The sequence below is a fragment of the Tachypleus tridentatus genome, chromosome 10, assembly GCF_004210375.1.
Source record: "Tachypleus tridentatus isolate NWPU-2018 chromosome 10, ASM421037v1, whole genome shotgun sequence".
Taxonomy (NCBI): Eukaryota; Metazoa; Arthropoda; class Merostomata; order Xiphosura; family Limulidae; genus Tachypleus; species Tachypleus tridentatus.
The window spans coordinates 28118047-28136216 of NC_134834.1; the positions used below are offsets into that span (position 1 = coordinate 28118047).

Consider the following 18170-nt stretch of genomic DNA (forward strand, 5'->3'; position numbering starts at 1 on the left):
CTCAGTATCCTAGCAGTATATCTTCTTACATACCAAATATCTGGCACTAAAAAGAACATAAAATATTTTAGAAATATAATTAATAAATCAGTATCCCAGCAGATATCTTTTAACATACCATAAAACTCGTACTGAGAAGAACATAAAACAATTTAAAAGTATATTTCTTAACTGAGTATACCAGTAGTATGCTTCTTACACACCAGAAAACAGGCACTGAAAAGAACATATAACATTTTAATAATATAATTAATAAGTTAGTATCCAAGCAGTATATATTTTTATATACCAGATAACTGGCACTAAGACCGATTTAAAAAAATTGAAATATGTAATTAATAACTGAGTATTCCAGCAGTATATCATCTTACATACCATTTAACTTGCACTAAGAAAAACATTAAATTTCAGATAACTGGCACTCAGAAGAACATAAAACATTTTAAAGTATAGATAATAACCAAGTATCCAAGCAGTATATTTTTTTACATACCAGTTAACTGGGACTGAGAAGAACATAAAACATTTTAAAAATATCATTAATAACTCAGTATCCCGACAGTATATCTTCTTACATACCAGATAACGGGCACATAGAAGAACATAAAACATTTTAAAAATGTTATTAGTAACCAAATATTCCAGCAATATATATTCTTACATACCAAATAACTGTTACTGCGAACAACATTAAACATTATAAAAACACATTTAATAACTAAGTATCCCAATAGTATATCTTGTAAAATACCAGATATCCAGGACTGAGAAGAACATAAAAAATTTTAAATATAATTGAGATCTCAGTATCCCAGCAGAATATCGTCTTACATACCAGTTAACTGAAACTGAGAACACAAAACATTTTAAAATTATCATTAATAACTGAGAATCCCAGCAGTTTATCTTTTTTCATATCAGAAAACTGGTACTGAGAAGAACATACAACATTTTAAAAATGTAATTAATAACTGTGTATACCAGCAGAATATCTTCTTCGACACCAGATAACTAGCACTGAGAAACACATAAAACATTTTTAAAATATAATTAATAACTGAGTATCACAACAGTATATCTTCTTAAATACCTGACAACTGGCACTGAAAACAACATAAAACACTTACAAATATTATTAATAACTCAGTATGCAAGCAGTATATCTTCTTACATACCAGTTAAGTGGGACTGAGAAGAATATAAAACATTTTAAAAATATAATTAAGAACTAAGTATCCCATCAGTATGTCTTCTTACATACAAGATAACTGCCACTGAGAAGAACATAAAACATTGATAAAATATCATTAAAAAGTGAGTATCCCAGCAGTATATTTTCTTACATACCTGATAACTGGCACTGAGAATAACATAAAACATTTCAAAAATGTAATTAATAACTTAGTATCCCAGCAATATATGTTTTAACATACCAGATTACTGGCACTGATAGGAACATAAAATATTTTAAAAATATAATTAATAATTGAGTATCCTAGGAGTATATCATGTTACCCTCCAGATAACTGGCTTTGAGAAAAACATAAAATATTTTAGAAATATAATTGATAACTGAGTATCCCAGCAGTATATCTTTTTATATACCATATAAGTAACACTGAGAAGAACATAAAACATTTTAAAAATGTAATTAGTAACTTAGTATACCAGCAGTATATCTTCTTACACACAAGATAAATGGCATTGAAAAGAATATAAAAGATTTTAAAAATATAATTAATACCTGAGTATCCCAGCAGTATATCTTCTTACCAACCAGACGACTCGCACTGATTAGAACATAAAACATATTGAAAATGTATTTAGTAACTGGGTATCCCAGCAGTATATAATCTTACATACTAGATAACTGGTACTTGGAACAACATGAAACATTTTGAAAATATAATTAATAATAAGTGTCCCTGGAGTATATTTTCTTACATACCAGATATCTAGCACGGAGAAGAACACAAAACATTTTAAAAATACAATTAATAATTGAGTATCCCAGCAGTGTGATTCTTACACACCAGATAACTGGCACTTGAATGAATATAAAATATTTTTAAAATATAATTAATAACTGAGTATCCCAGCAGTATATCTTCTTACACCCCAGATAAGTTGCACTGAAAAGAACATAAATTATTTTAAAAATATAATTAGTAATTGAGTATACCAGCAGTATATCTTCTTACATACCAGTAAACTGGCACTGGGAAGAACATGAAACATTTTAAAAATATAATTAATAACTGAGTATCGCAGCAGTATATCTTCTTCCATCCCTCATAAATGGCACTGAGAAGAACATAAAACATTTTAAAAATATAATTAATAACTTAGTATCCCAACAGTATATCTTCTTACATACCAGATAACTAGCACTGAGAAGAATATAAAGCATTTTTATAATATAAATAATAACTGAGTAGTTTTCATTTGTGTAACTTTGGGTCTCTGTTTCCTTTCAATTAATTTTATTCACTGTGTTCACAACATGGAAACCTAACCTGAAGATTCTCTGAGTCTTTGTAACTTGAAGTATAAATACATAAAAATCGTGAATCAATATTAAAACTGTTTCAAGATCATTTAACTTGTGACCAAACAACATTAGTCATAGAAAAATTTTTTAAGGAAAAAAGAAATTTGTAGTTGCCTTAAAATGAGACTGATAGACGAGAAGATACTGAAGCTTTGCTATAGTTTTTTTTTTCACCTCAGACACTGAATCTTTTGTCTCCTGCTCAAAGTAATTTCTCTTGTAACTTAATCAAAGAATTAATCTTAAGTTTCTGCTAGTTTTCAACAGTAGAAACTACGACACTCCTCCCTCTTTTCTGATAAGGCTGTCCTCGTCTCTGATACCTATGTTATGCAACAACTGATAAGGCTGTCCTCGTCTCTGATACCTATGTTATGCAACAACTGATAAGGCTGTCCTCGTGTCTGATACCTATGTTATGCAACAACTGATAAGGCTGTTCTCGTGTCTGATACCTATGTTATGCAACAACTAAGTTATGTAACAGCCCTACTTTGAATATTGCTTTTCCTGTGGTAGTTCAATTCAAACTACCACATATCTCTCCTCTTGTAAAAAGACTTGTCCCAAATCTCTTTCACAAATAAAGCTTGTACTCGAGTCCATCTCACAAACAAGGTTTATACTTGAGTTTAATATAAGTGTCACGGAATGGTCCAACGTTTTACGTTTGGTTGTTGTTTAGCGCAAAAAACAACACTTTTTCTAACAGATTATCCCAGGTATCGAAATTCGATTTTTAATGTCTTAAGCCAACAGATTTACTGCTGAACCACTAACAGACTATACTGGATGTTAATTTTCTTTCATAATTTCTTTTTTTTTCATCTACAGGGAATGAAACAGCACTTCTCGCATGTTATGAGATAAAAGTTTAACCTCTTGTTATAATAGCATAACAATAAATAATTTTAACAATGAAGAAATCCTAGAATAATAAAAGCAAAATCTTAAAATAGAGGACCACTCTTTAATTTCTGTAATTCACTAAAACTCTTTAAGCCTTGTCAAATGATTTAACATATGGAAGAAACATAACTAAATGTCACAAAGTTTCTACTACGTCACTAAGACAGAGAAAAACCAATAGATAAGAATTAACTTAAAGAAATTCATTTGCTCTTTACTGAGATCTTTCTTATACGCAATATATTTTTTTGCACATGCACTGAGGATACCTGCTGGTTTGTCATGAATTAACTGTTAAACGTTTGAAATACATATTCTTTTTTTGATAGAAACAAAGAAAATTTATTGTACGTCAACGATGCATTACACTGTTTGAGAAAATAGAGGTATTTTTTATCATTTTCGCAAATCTTGCATTTATAAGCCAAGTGTGTATGGCTTCTATTTAGAATGTTCAAGAGCACTCATTAATACCATTCTTCTGGTCACTACTTCTTAATGAGATACGACTATGTCTGAATCTTGGGAACTCTGACCTAGCTGTTTAGCTCATGTAACACATCGTATAGATACAATCCTCAAAGGCAGCCTTACATACACATGTCTTCGATAATGTAAAGATATATTTACTTCTCTGTGGCACGCTTAATGTAACCTCTTCCTCCCTATTAACAGTAAGTGTTATACCAAAACAATAATAATAATAAACACCCATATCTTCATTTCAAACATGTTCTTAAACGGAAAAACTTCCCTGTCTATTTATTTCATCTTAAATAATAGATTTAACTCAAAATTACGAAACGTAACCTATACCTAAAAGGTGTAAGGAAACTTGCATAATAATGGCTTTGAACTGCTGTATTCATAGAACACTGTGAATGTGACGCAGTAAACTTTTTTTTTTTTATCAAGTTCTCTAAATTAATAAAGAAAAGAACGATTGTGAAGTTATAAAATTCGAAATGATAAAGTGTGTGTGTGTGTTTTCGTATAGCAAAGTCACATCGAGCTGTCTACTGAGCCCACCGAGGAGAATCGAACCGCTGTTTTTAGCGTTGTGAATCCGTAGACTTTCCGCTGTACTAGCGGGAGGCGAAACGATAAACAATCGAACTTCGTGTTATAACATGACGGGTATTAATTTCAATTTAGATCCTTGCAAAGGAACTGTAAACAATCAAAATTCGAGTAATTGTTCATGTAGTTTATAGCCAAGTCTTTCTTTCCAGCAGATAATATTTCAATGATATTCTAAAGAATGCAGGGCCCGGCATTGCCAGGTGGTTAGGGCGTTCGATTCGTAATCTGAGGGTCGCAGGTTCAAATCCCTGTCACATCAAACATGTTCACCTCTCTTTCAGGTGTGGGAGCATTATAATGTGACGCTAAATCCCACTATTCGTTGGTGGTGATGACTACCTGTCTTCCTCCAGCCTTTGAAATCAGGGTTTCGATTCCCCTCGGTGGACTTAACAGATAGCCTAGTGTTCCTTTGCTATAAAAAAGAAAACACATACACACACATACCCTCTAACCTTTCTCTATTAAATTAAGGACTGCAGGCGCAGAAAGTCCTTGTGTAGCTTTCGGCGAAATTCACAAAACAAATAAATAAACAAACTCTAAACAGTGCAAAAAATAAAATTATTCAAATAAATGCCCACTGGGTAACATAAGACGAAAATTCTACAGTCACTTCGAGCTCATCACATTCTTAACCTGACGATTTTTATCTTTAACTCTCAACATCTATTAATTAGACAACCTTTTTTATTTACAGCTTCGTAAACATGGCAGAACAGGAGTCTTACCAGATAGCGTGCATAAAAGAAGATCTCGTGGGTGTAACTGACTCAAATCGTGATCTAAAGAAAAACGGGAACAACCTCAACAGTCTGATATGTTGCAATTTCCGACGTCAAACTACAAAGAAACCACGTGACCCTGCTCATCGAATTCTGACATTCACCGGCATGGTTTGTCTTGTTTGCACTTTTGTTGTTATTGGAATAGTAATAATTGCTGTATTATTATCTAAACTTACAAAAGCCGATGAACCATTCACAAAGCCATTAGACATTATTTCCATTGTCCCTAAGCCACAGGACCTTGTGGACCGCAAGCGTACTATTCTGGTACATCGACAAAACATAATCCTCTGGAAGCGCCAAGTTACTCAACTGGATGACCTACTCAAGAAATACGAAGAACAGTATTATAAATCATCGTCTTGTCAAATTATAGAAGGAAAGAACTGTTCCTCTCTAACTGAACTAATCGGTTTAAATTGTTCGATCAAAAATAATTTTGGATATGACAAAGGATATCCTTGTGTTGCATTGATTTTTACAAAAGTTCCGGAATGGGTACCTAAGCCTTTCGTAAACATATCTAGGAGTAACATGCCTGAGAAATTCGCAAAGAAATACGACCCGAAGTTATTATATTTAACGTGTGAAAGGGAACACTTTGAAGACAATCTTGAAATTATATTCTCTCCCCATCAAGGGTTTCAAAGAAGTCAATTCTCTGCAATTTCAGAGTCTTTACCGTTAGTCATGCTACAGTTCCTTAACCTACCGATCGCAACAGATATTCATATAATCTGTCGTTTGTGGGCCAAGAATTTGAAAACGGACAACCAGGGGGCGGTGCCGTCAAAAATCCAATTTAGTTTATTAATTATTTAAATATATAAGCAATAGTTTAGAATATAGTATTTTAAAGTAAGACATATTTGGCAGCAGAAAAGAAAAATAAACTCACCACCTGAGGCATTGAAGTATACAACAACCATTGATTTGCGACTAGTTAACCAATCATTTGTGACTAACTAGTACAGACCATGGGCTGTAATGTACCTTTATGTATAAACCAAACATTTATCGAAACCTGCTTTGAATGAAATATTTTAGTAAGCACAACCCTCTGTTATTTTATTCGGTTAAGTCAAAATGTAACAGTAACTTTGCCATTAATATTCCATTCGGTTAGGTTTAAGTGTGGCGTTACATTCTACATTATTAGTTATTTTGGTTAGGGTAAAGTGTATCAATGTTACAACAACGTTTCATGGTTAAATGTACACGAAACAGTTTATTTTCAACCCTTATGAAACGGTATTTACTCTATCCTTGATAATAGAGCTGTGAAAAAAAATTGTGTATATATTCCTGGAACAATCATCTTATTGGTTAGATTTTCTTTCATGCATGTTCAAATTCTACGATAAAATCCGAAATTTTCACTCGTCTGTTTGTTTGCTTTTCGAATAAAGCCACATAATTAGGCTATCTGTTGTGTCTACTATGGGAAATCACACTATAGATTTTAACGTTGTAAGTCCGTAGACTTACCGCTGTCGTGCTGGGGACATGCATTATTCACAATTGCACCTTCTAATATTTTTTCGCTTTATGATTGCTTTATCAAAGCTTAAAGTGTTCGGAATATAAACTCTAGGAAGAAACACGGGATCTAGTGCGCACGTGTTATGTCGCTCTGACGTCACAGTACTTAGACTATTTTATTTTTGCTCCACTTGTGGGAAGGAAACCCTTAATTTCATTATATTACAGATACCGATGTATTTTGCTTAGTATTTAGGATTAATTTTTTTTTGTAAATAATGTGTTTTAAACTAGGTATTTTCTAGAATAAAGTTGTATATGTGTATATATATATATATATATATCAACACGTATACTAGTTTACTCTGAAAAACTTTATATCTCTGATGAGAAAAATGCTTCTGTCTTCCATAGCTTTTACCTTATATATAATCGTTTTTGTCTGCTTGATTATTTTACGTAACCATTTGGTGTCGTCACAGATACTCGCGCTATCTAGTGAACAGTATTATACCGAATAAGGGAGCAATCTAAAATATAAGATATTGTTTATTGATTTAATATTCGCTTAATAGCGAGAAAAAAAATTTAGAGTAGATGAGTAGAATATTAATTTACAGTAGATCCATTTTTAAACCATCTTGTCCTTGCAATCATTAAAGTAAATTTTGCTCTAACATGAACGTTCTCTTATCAATATCTTTTATTAAATAGAAAATAGGATAGTACTAGATCAAACGATGAATCGGAATAGAAATATAAAGTTGTAAGTCCCTGCAAAGAAAATTAGTTTTATTGTGTTCGTTAATGTAATTGATACGCAAATCATAAGAAGAACATTATACTATTGTTGATACCTATTCTGTAACTGTGTTGACACCTCTCCTCAAACTTCATATTGTAAGAGAAAACTGTAGAGCAATATCTTTACAATGTTATTGTGAATTTAAAAAATTAACTATTGTGAATTTTATTGGAAAACTTTGTCGCTTATGTGTGTAAAATACTAGTACGAAAAGGGAAACATGTATATGCATGGAACTGTATAAAAATATCTTTATGCCAAACATTTTGTAAATTGGCCGAAAGAGGGCGGAATAATTGTAAAAAACAAACAAACAAAATTAAAATTGTGCTCTTCGTAGCAGCTGGACTCTTTGTTGTTACTAAAAATGAGCCAACCCACAATTTCTGTTTGTCAACGTGTGTGTGTAGGCCTGTAGAAAGTATCTTTGTACAAAATTCCATGTAATTTGTTCAAAATACGACCAAATAATTACCCCCTCTCCCAAAAAAAACAACCAAAATTAAGCTTTTTGTGAGCTCTGGCCCTCCCTAAAAAAACTGAAACTGGGCAAAACCAGCATTTTTTTATGTAAATGTGTAGGGTGTATTACAATTATATTTGTGCCAATTTTAACTTTGACTGTTGTAAGTTTATGTATAATCGCACAGGAACCCAAAATAAAAAACACAAAAACTGATAAAACAAAAGAGTATGATTTCCTCTCACTCTATTCATATGGCTGTGTAACATTACTCATCTGAACATATGACTGTGTAACAGTACTCATCTGAACATATGGCTGTGTAACGGTACTCATCTGAACATATGACTGTGTAACAGTACTCATCTGAACATATGACTGTGTAACAGTACTCATCTGAACATATGACTGTGTAACAGTACTCATCTGAACATATGGCTGTGTAATAGTACTCATCTGAACATATGACTGTGTAACAGTACTCATCTGAACATATGACTGTGTAACAGTACTCATCTGAACATATGACTGTGTAACAGTACTCATCTGAACATATGACTGTGTAACAGTACTCATCTGAACATATGACTGTGTAACAGAACTCATCTGAACATATGGCTGTGTAACAGTACTCATCTGAACATATGACTGTGACACAGTACTCATCTGAACATATGACTGTGACACAGTACTCATCTGAACATATGACTGTGTAACAGTACTCATCTGAACATATGACTGTGTAACAGTACTCATCTGAACATATGACTGTGTAACAGTACTCATCTGAACATATGACTGTGTAACAGTACTCATCTGAACATATGACTGTGACACAGTACTCATCTGAACATATGACTGTGTAACAGTACTCATCTGAACATATGACTGTGTAACAGAGTACGCTAGAAACATTTTGTTGCAAAATTAACTCTTAAACGCACGACTATGTAATAAAACTCTCTATAATCATATGACTGTGTAACAGAACTTGCCCTAAACAAATTTTTTAGGTTGTTCTTATTAACATGTGGATCAAATGAAAACTGAAACAGATGGTTATTTGTTCCACAAATACAAATCTCTTCTGACAGAATAAATAAAATACTTTAGAAACCAATTTGAAAATGGAAACAAAAGAAAGGTAAGTCGGTTTCGAACAAATAAAGACATCAATCTCTTAATTAACTTGTGGAATTTTGCGTTTTATTATCATTATTTACAAGTTTTTATGATTCATGAATTTTATGTAAGGTATAATTATTTTTTAGAATACTTTCGCTGAGATATACGTATGTGTGTTTGGACTTTATTAAGAACCATGCATTATTTCTAGTTTGGTTAGCTGTAAAGCAGTTTAAAAGTTGCAAAAGCGCCACCAACCAGCGAAAACCAGAATAAAATTAAAAATAAATAATAGTTAAATCCTGATGTTTCTTTCAGTATTTATATATTAAATGCTCCAGATAACTTTGTATATAACTTCAGCAAGATTTACCTGTACATACGAAGAAGCAAACGATGTGCTATCAGACGTTTTCTACCGGTTTCGTGACTTCGAAGGCCACTTTTTAGGAAGTAAGTTTACCGAGAATCTATAACAAAAAACATGTAATGCCGCTTTCCATCTCTTGACAAAGAAAAAGCAGAGTATATGTCATTAAATATTTTAATAAACGTGTTAACAACTAGTGAAAACTTCCCAGAACTACATTTTTATGAGCTCTCTACTTTGGACACAAAACAAAACACAAGTATTCGACGCCCCTTTAACCGAGTTAAGTTTGTTTTCTTTCATTGATGGAGAGCTGCAAAATAGCCTCTCTACACTTTGTTCACAACAAGGAATCGAACTTTGCAGTTTATTGTTTGTTTTTGAATTTCGCCTAAAGCTACACAGGGCTATCTGCGCTAACCGTCCCTAATTTAGCAGTTTAAGACGAGAGGGGAGGCGGCTAGCCATCACCAACCACCGCCAAGTCTTAGGCTACTCTTTTACCAACAAATAGTGGGATTGAACATCACATTACAACGTCTCCACGGCTGAAAGGGCGAGCATGTTTGGTGTGACAGGGATTCAAACCCGCGACCCTCAGATAAACATAAATAGCATAAAACCAGTGTTTACGTCTATTCTACAATGTTAAAAGAAAAACTACAGTTATACAAGTTGTAAAGGACTTTATGTAGCATAACTGTAGTTATCATAACTCGTCAGGAAGACTAACATTAAGTACAAAAACCATCGTCAGTCACCTGAAGTTGGCCTTTCCAGTCCTGGTTCCGAGTTATTTGACGTTATGGCCATTTTCAAAAAGTAAAGTAATAAAAGGCTTAAAGGCCTTGTAGCAAAAGTTCAATAATAACTTGGCAGGATGAGTAACGGGTAGTTCAAACAGCAGCGTTAGTCATCTAAAGTTGGCCTTTCCAGTCCTGGTTTCGAGTTAATTTTCTAGAGTAAGTGAATTTCTCAGATTCCTTGAGAAGACGTAACTGATCATGGCGTCTTGTTAATCCAATCTATTATCCCCTGATGTTTTTAATCCTTTCTTCAGTTATCATAATATTTCTTGACCTTTCGTTATTCTTAAGTCTGTCGACTTTCTTATCGACTTCTTCTCTACCTATGGATGTTGTAACTATAGCAGGTCTTCACGTAATTCTTTTTGAAGTAAAGCATTTCGATATACAGGATCATCTCCATTCAATATAGCTCGAAAATAAGATTTCCACTTCTTTAATTTGTCTCAATCTTTTATAGTTTTTATTACCATGTTCACCCTGATTATACCATTGGTATTTACTTTATCATATCCTAGTTGTATGATTAACTCATAGATCATTCTCTGGTCTCCTCTGTTTCCCTTTAACTGTTTTGCTTTTTGGTAGGGCCCGGCATGGCCGAGCGCGTTAAGGCATGCGCTCGTAATCTGAGGGTTGCGGGTTCGCATCCGAGTAGCGCTAAACATGCTCGCCCTCCCAGCCGTGGGGGCGTTATAATGTGACGGTCAATCCCACTTTTCGTTGGTAAAAGAGTAGCCCAAGAGTTGGCGGTGGGTGGTGATGACTAGCTGCCTTCCCTCTAGTCTTACACTGCAAAATTAGGGACGGCTAGCACAGATAGCCCTCGAGTAGCTTTGTGCGAAAATTCAAAACAAACAAAGCTTTTTGGTAGAATATCAACATTTGTCTTTTTTAACTGTTTTCCAACTTCTTAGGTCTTCCTTCTATGCAGATGGCCTCCCGCTAGTACAGCGGTATGTCCACGGATTTACAACGCTAAAATCAGGGGTTCGATTCCCCTCGGTGGGCTCAGCAGATAGCCCGATGTGGCTTGGTATACAAGATTTCTCTGGCAAAATTTAAATAAGCTTCCTTAAATTATATCAATTATTTTCGATTTCATGATCGTCACTTACGATATCCAGTATCTGAAGTATTTCTTGTAAATTTGCTTTTAAAAACTTTGTTTTGGATTTCGCGCAAAGCTACACGAGAGCTATCTGCGCTAGCCGTCCCTGATTTTGGAGTGTAAGACTAGAGGGAAGACAGCTAATCATTACCACCCACCGCCAACTCTTTTAACAACAAATAGTGAGATTGATCGTAACATTATAACGTCCCAACGGCTGAAAGGGCGAGTATGTTTGGTGTGACGGCGATTCAAACCCACGACCTTCTGATTACGAGTCGAACGTCTTAACCTACCTGGCCCTTTTAAAAACTTAACAGGATCAAAAGGTATGGGCATTTGTTTATTTTTTGTAGTTTCATGTTTCTCTTTGTAACAACCAAATAATAATTAGTATTTTATCTCTAAAAGACCTGAAATCACGCAGGAAGGATCAACGTCTACAGGATATGTGGTGTATTTGATTTACATATAAACGACCAGGGCTTCTCCATGTTTCTTTGTGAATATCTCGGTGTGACAACAGTTTTAAACCAATAACCAAGTAATTTTCTTCACAGAATTTCATAAGTCTGATGCTATAGTCATTCTGTGCTCTACTTCAAACCCATCACGAGTCATCCCGCCTTTGCACTTTTGTATTCCATTAACACTTGAATATCTCGTTCTGGAACTGCACTAAATACAAATTGCAGTTTAACAAAGAAACAGTCTTTTACCAGTTCTCTTGAGTCTCTTGTTGGAGCATAATAATGAACAAGAGTTTTGATATAAAAAGTCCAATCATTAGTCTCTCCGATATGGGTTCCCATACCAACGAGCTTGCTACTGTTCCCCAACAGCAGAACATAGCTGAACTTGCTACTGTTCCCCAACAGCAGAACATAGCTGAGCTTGCTACTGTTCCCCAACAGCAGAACATAGCTGAACTTGCTACTGTTCCCCAACAGCAGAACATAGCTGAACTTGCTACTGTTCCCCAACAGCAGAACATAGCTGAACTTGCTACTGTTCCCCAACAGCAGAACATAGCTGAACTTGCTACTGTTCCCCAACAGCAGAACATAGCTGAACTTGCTACTGTTCCCCAACAGCAGAACATAGCTGAACTTGCTACTGTTCCCCAACAGCAGAACATAGCTGAACTTGCTACTGTTCCCCAACAGCAGAACATAGCTGAACTTGCTACTGTTCCCCAACAGCAGAACATAGCTGAACTTGCTACTGTTCCCCAACAGCAGAACATAGCTGCTCCATGTGAATACATTTTTCTTTCTGAAATCGAAAGTAGCTTATCTTCCATCTTGAGCTGGCCAGTTTCAACATATTTATATTTAAAAATGGTCATAACATCCAGGTCATATCCATATATATTTTTTTACAAATAGGTCTCGCGTGGCTAGATGGTTAGGACGCTCGATTCGTAAATCTGAGGGTCGCGGGTTCGAATCCCCGTCACACTAACCATACTCGCCCTTTCAGACCTAGGATCCTTATTATGTGACGGTTAATCCCACTATTCGTTGGCAAAATAGTCCAAGAGTTGGTGCTGGGTGGTGATGACTAGCTACCTTCTCCCTAGGTCTTACACTGCTAAATTAAAGATGGTTAGCATAGATAGCCCTTGTGCAGCTTTGCGCGAATTTCAAAAACAAACGACAAACATCTTTTACAACTTGCTCTTCCTTCACTGTATCCAAAATATTCCAGGCTGCAATCTTTTGTAGTAATTAAATAGTTCATCCAATAACAAGGCTTCCTTCCGGTTTGGAATCTATCCTCCCACACACGTTTCTCCATCCCACAGAGGAACAAGGGAGTTTGTGTTCACTCCTCACTCTATTTCAGAAAATGTAATTACCTCTCACAAGAGGTTTTTACCTTATTAACTGAGGTTGATGGTTAGGACGATCGACTCGCAATCTGAAGGGGTTGTGGGTTCGAATTCCTGTCACCGAACATGCTCGTCCTTTCAGCAGTGAGGACGTTATAAAGTGACACTCAATCCCATTATTAGTTTGTTTGAGTTATTAGTCCACAGCACGTGATACCAGTTTTTACTACTGGTTGTCCCTCAGTAGCACAGCGGTATATCTGCGGACTCAATGTTAGAAATCGGTTTTCGATATCCGTGGTGGGTAGAGCACAGATAAGTACCAACATTCTCTAATTTAGCAGTAAAAAAACTAGAGAGGATGTAGCTATTCATCATTACCCACCTTCAGCTCTCGGGCTACACTTTTATTAAAAACTAGAGAGGATGTAGCTATTCATCATTACCCACCTTCAGCTCTCGGGCTACACTTTTATTAAAAACTAGAGAGGATGTAGCTATTCATCATTACCCACCTTCAGCTCTCGGGCTACACTTTTATTAAAAACTAGAGAGGATGTAGCTATTCATCATTACCCACCTTCAGCTCTCGGGCTACACTTTTATTAACGAATAGTGGAATTAACCGTCACATAATAATATCCATAGGCTAAGAGGGCGAACACATTTGGTTGGACGAAGGTTCGGACCCGCATTTTGCGAGTAAAGCGCCCAAACCACCCGAGATATAATATATAGTACAGTTTGGAGAAAAGAAGTGAGACATTTCAAAACATAATATTAACACTGTAATTGGAAATAACAATATCTAAACACCAACACTTATATTATCTCTGTAATTGGTAGGCCCGGCATGGCCAAGCGTGTTAAGGCGTGCGACTCGTAATCCGAGGGTCGCGGGTTCGCATCCCCTGTCGCGCTAAACATGCTCGCCCTTTCAGCCGTGGGGGCGTATAATGTGACGGTCAATCCCATTATTCGTTGGTAAAAGAGTAGCCCAAGAGTTGGCGGTGGGTGGTGATGACTAGCTGCCTTCCCTCTAGTCTTACACTGCTAAATTAGGGACGGCTAGTACAGATAGCCCTCGAGTAGCTTTGTGCGAAATTCAAAAAGCAAAAAAACAAACAAACTGTAATTGGTTTGTTATACTTATTTTTGTGTCCCTTTCTTTATAATGAGACCCGAACTTTGGTTATAACGTTTCAACTTCTGCCACTAGATATAAAGAGTAACATAACACAGACAAAAAGAAGTAATTTGGCCCATCACGTCTTCCCTTATACACCTAGTTTTGATAGAAATAAAATTTTAAATCGATCCTTTTATTTCTTGGAAAATAATCGACCACCCCATCTTGAATAATGGTAAGCCTACCTTCATTATTGTCGACAGCATTTCATTACATAATCCAATCATCTGGTTAGAAATATAAAACTGGACTAAGTGGTAGAGCACAGCCTGTTTTTTGTTGTTGTTGTTCTAATTAAGAGTTTGTTTGTTTTTGAATTTCGCGCAAAGCTACTCAAAGGCTATCTGTGCTAGCCGTCCCTAATTTAGCAGTGTAAGACTAGAGGGAAGGCAGCTAGTCATCGCTACCTACCACCAACAACTAGTGGGGCTGACTGAACATCATAACGCCCCCACAGCTGAAAGAGCGAGCATGTTTGGTACGACCGTTATTCGAACCCGCGACCCTTGTTGAACGCCCTAACCCACCTGGCCATGCTGGGTCTCTACTTAGGGAAAATTTTATAGTGATTGTATATTCCTTTGCCTTTTTGTTAATGATAATTTCAATTTTAAATCCAACATAATCCACTTATCCTGAAAGAAAAACAGGAGGGAGTCTTCAATAGCCGCGGCACTAGAAATTCGTTCATATAGGATTAAACTAATCTGAGACCCATCTTTAGCTATATTTTTGTGCGCCACCAATACAAAGCGCGGGGCGCACGTGTACCCGATTCGGTTTTATTCGATGTTAGGATCTCTACCAAACTCACCAAAAATTGAAATTCTTTAAGGCACGATTGAGTAAATTATTCTATTAAACATTGGGTGTGGTCAAGTACATCAATTGAAACTGTAACTAGATCTCAAATCGGTCACGAGTTGAAGCTATGAGCTGAAGGTTTGGACTTTGAAAAAACAACTGAGCCATTCTACGAGCCATTACGCCATGATTAACAAAACTGTCCGATCTAGACTAGGACTTGTCGTTATCAAATCTTAAACAACAAATGTATCTTTCCGACCCTCAGAACAAACTTGTAATCTTCAATTAAACAGTTTCTTCAGAACATAAAATAATAAATTAGAAAAATGGCTTTTCTTTCAACATTAAATTCATTTGAAATTCAACAAATACTTGATGTGTTTCACATACACGATAATAAAAATATATTTTATAATTTAATAATGTTAATGCTCTTAAGAATTTTAATTCGAGTCTCTGATGTCTGGTGTTTACAGTTTTCAAATATAAAACCTGTTTGCTACTATTACTTAGACGAATATTTAATAACTTCAGACAATAACGTGTTATAGTTAAATTTCAACGGTTAGTTAATATCGTTCTTATTAAATAGGAGACGTTCTATTAATTACTGGCTTTAATAATAAAGCTAGAGGTGACAGAAATATAGATGTCACGTAATGACTTAAAAACAAAGCCAGATGAGACACGTTGATCTGATGTGTGCTTATTGGAGTTAGGTGTGAAAAACTGGTACTGTGTGAAACACGTTGTTGACAATGGGTACAGCAGAAATAATGTAGTTGGAACACTATTATACTCTTCGGAAAAACTGCCACACTGAGGAACCAAATAAAAAGTTTACTGTTTAAAATAACAATAAGCTCAACGCTACTGTTCTGATGACAAATATGACTATACCGTTTGTTTGGATGTAAGCACAAAACGGGCTCTTTGTACTCTGTCCACCACGGGTATCGAAACCCATTTTCCAGCGGTGTGAGTCCGCAGACACACCGCTGTGCTACTGGGAAGCTGTCTATACCGATGTGTTTTGAATATTCGTAAATGAAAAGAAAACCCAGCGAATCTGCTGTTGAAGGTTATATTTATTCCCGCGATGAAAAACTTCACCTTTAAAGTACAATGAAACCCTTTATTATAACTTACTATACACAACCGCGAGTAAAAGCCAAGACTTTTAAGAGGCACAGAAACAAAGAGAAATAGGTTCTAATGCTTTGTTTTGAATTTCACGAAAAGCTACATAAGGGCTATATGCACTCCCCGTTCCTAATTTAGCAGTGTAAGACAAGAGGGAAGGCAGCTAGTCATTACCACTCACCACTAACTTTGCGCTACTCTTTTACCAACAAATAGTGGGATTGACTGACACGGCGGAAAGGGCGAGTATGTTTGGTGTGACGGGGACTTGAACCCGCGAGTCGAACGCCCTAACCACCTGGCCATGACAGACCGTCTGATGCTTTAACCAACTCTCACACAAGATGATGTTATTATATAATTAACGGTCTGATAATGTTATCATATAATTAACGGCCTGATAATGTTATCATATAATTAACGGCCTGATAATGTTATCATATAATTAACGGCCTGATAATGTTATATAATTAATGGTCTGTTAATCTACAAAAGATAGTTTACGTTGAGTATTTTAAAATGAACTGACGAGACAGTTTTCTACGTATTCGAAATCGTCTTTAGAAATAATACATATCAAACTATAACATCGTTAAATGGGATTTCAAATCACTCATTTAGATGGACTGTGCACTAGTAAAAGTTATACATAATCGTGCATATAACATTATTCTGGCATTTTGGACCTTAGGGCCACCTTACATGCTAAGAAGTTAACAGGTTTCTAAAATTCTAGTATAATAGTCCTAATGTTGAACTACTGACCAGAGGAAGAGCAGCCAGTCTAAAGTATAGGAGACTTGTCTGGATCTTGGAACCTAATAGTAGAATTAACTGTCACCTTTATAACGTGGCCATATCAAAAGGTTGAAACGTACGCAGTGGCTTGAAACCCATTTGTCAGCTGTTCAGTGCGCCTATCACTAGACCACGCCCAGCCTACGTATAATTGGTTTGTTTTGAATTTCGCAAGCCGTCTTTAATTTAGTGGTGTAAAACTAGAGGGAAAGCAGCTAGTCATCATCACCCGCCGCCCACTCTTGGGCTACTTTTTTACCAACGAATCGTGGGACCGTCACATTATAACACTCCCACGGCTGAAAGGGCAAGCATGTTTGGTGTAATGGGATTCGAACCCGCGACCCTCGGATTACAAGTCGAGTGTCTTAACCACCTGGCCATGCCGAGCCCGGCTAGTTCGAAAAACACTTTATAAGATTAATACGTGACACTACTTAAAAAGGAGGAAATTGTTCACAATGTGGGATGTTAAAGCTAGGAAGATTTCGTGTATTATCTGAAACAAAGGTAAAAAAGTATTTAAAGATGATATATCATGTGAAAATTACGTATAAAATGCTCGTGTCACGTTTCTCCGCTTAATGTTTGTTATTTTAATATTCAATATTATTCACTGTTAAAAAAAGAATACAAATGGTTTCATATGTTTCTTTACTTGGGTTGGTTGATGGGTATCCCGGAGGGTCTGTCCAGCAGGTCATAAATCCTCTCCGCCTTGACCCTTCCGGTCAACAGGAGGTCGAGTATACTTCTGCTGATGCTGCTGGTGATCAACTAATTTCTGTGACATCTGTTTGAGCCTTTGTTGTGGCTGTCGCAAAGATGTCAAAAGGGGTCCACAGAATTCTATCTCCCTCTTCTGAGTGCACGAGAGCCTCTCTGATACTCTGGCGTGCTGATTGC

General features: G+C 35.8%; 1 protein-coding gene across 1 annotated transcript in view; it reads left to right on the forward strand.

Annotated features, from left to right (window-relative positions):
* LOC143228948 (putative sodium/potassium-transporting ATPase subunit beta-3) overlaps nt 1-6204 on the forward strand; it is a 40708-nt gene extending 34504 nt beyond the window's left edge. The window contains exon 2 of the mRNA XM_076460463.1: nt 5244-6204. Within this exon, the coding sequence (XP_076316578.1) occupies nt 5254-6153 (900 nt within the window). The 5' untranslated portion in view covers nt 5244-5253 and the 3' untranslated portion in view covers nt 6154-6204. The remainder of the gene's footprint in view (nt 1-5243) is intronic.
* The last annotated feature ends 11966 nt before the right edge of the window (nt 6205-18170 follow it).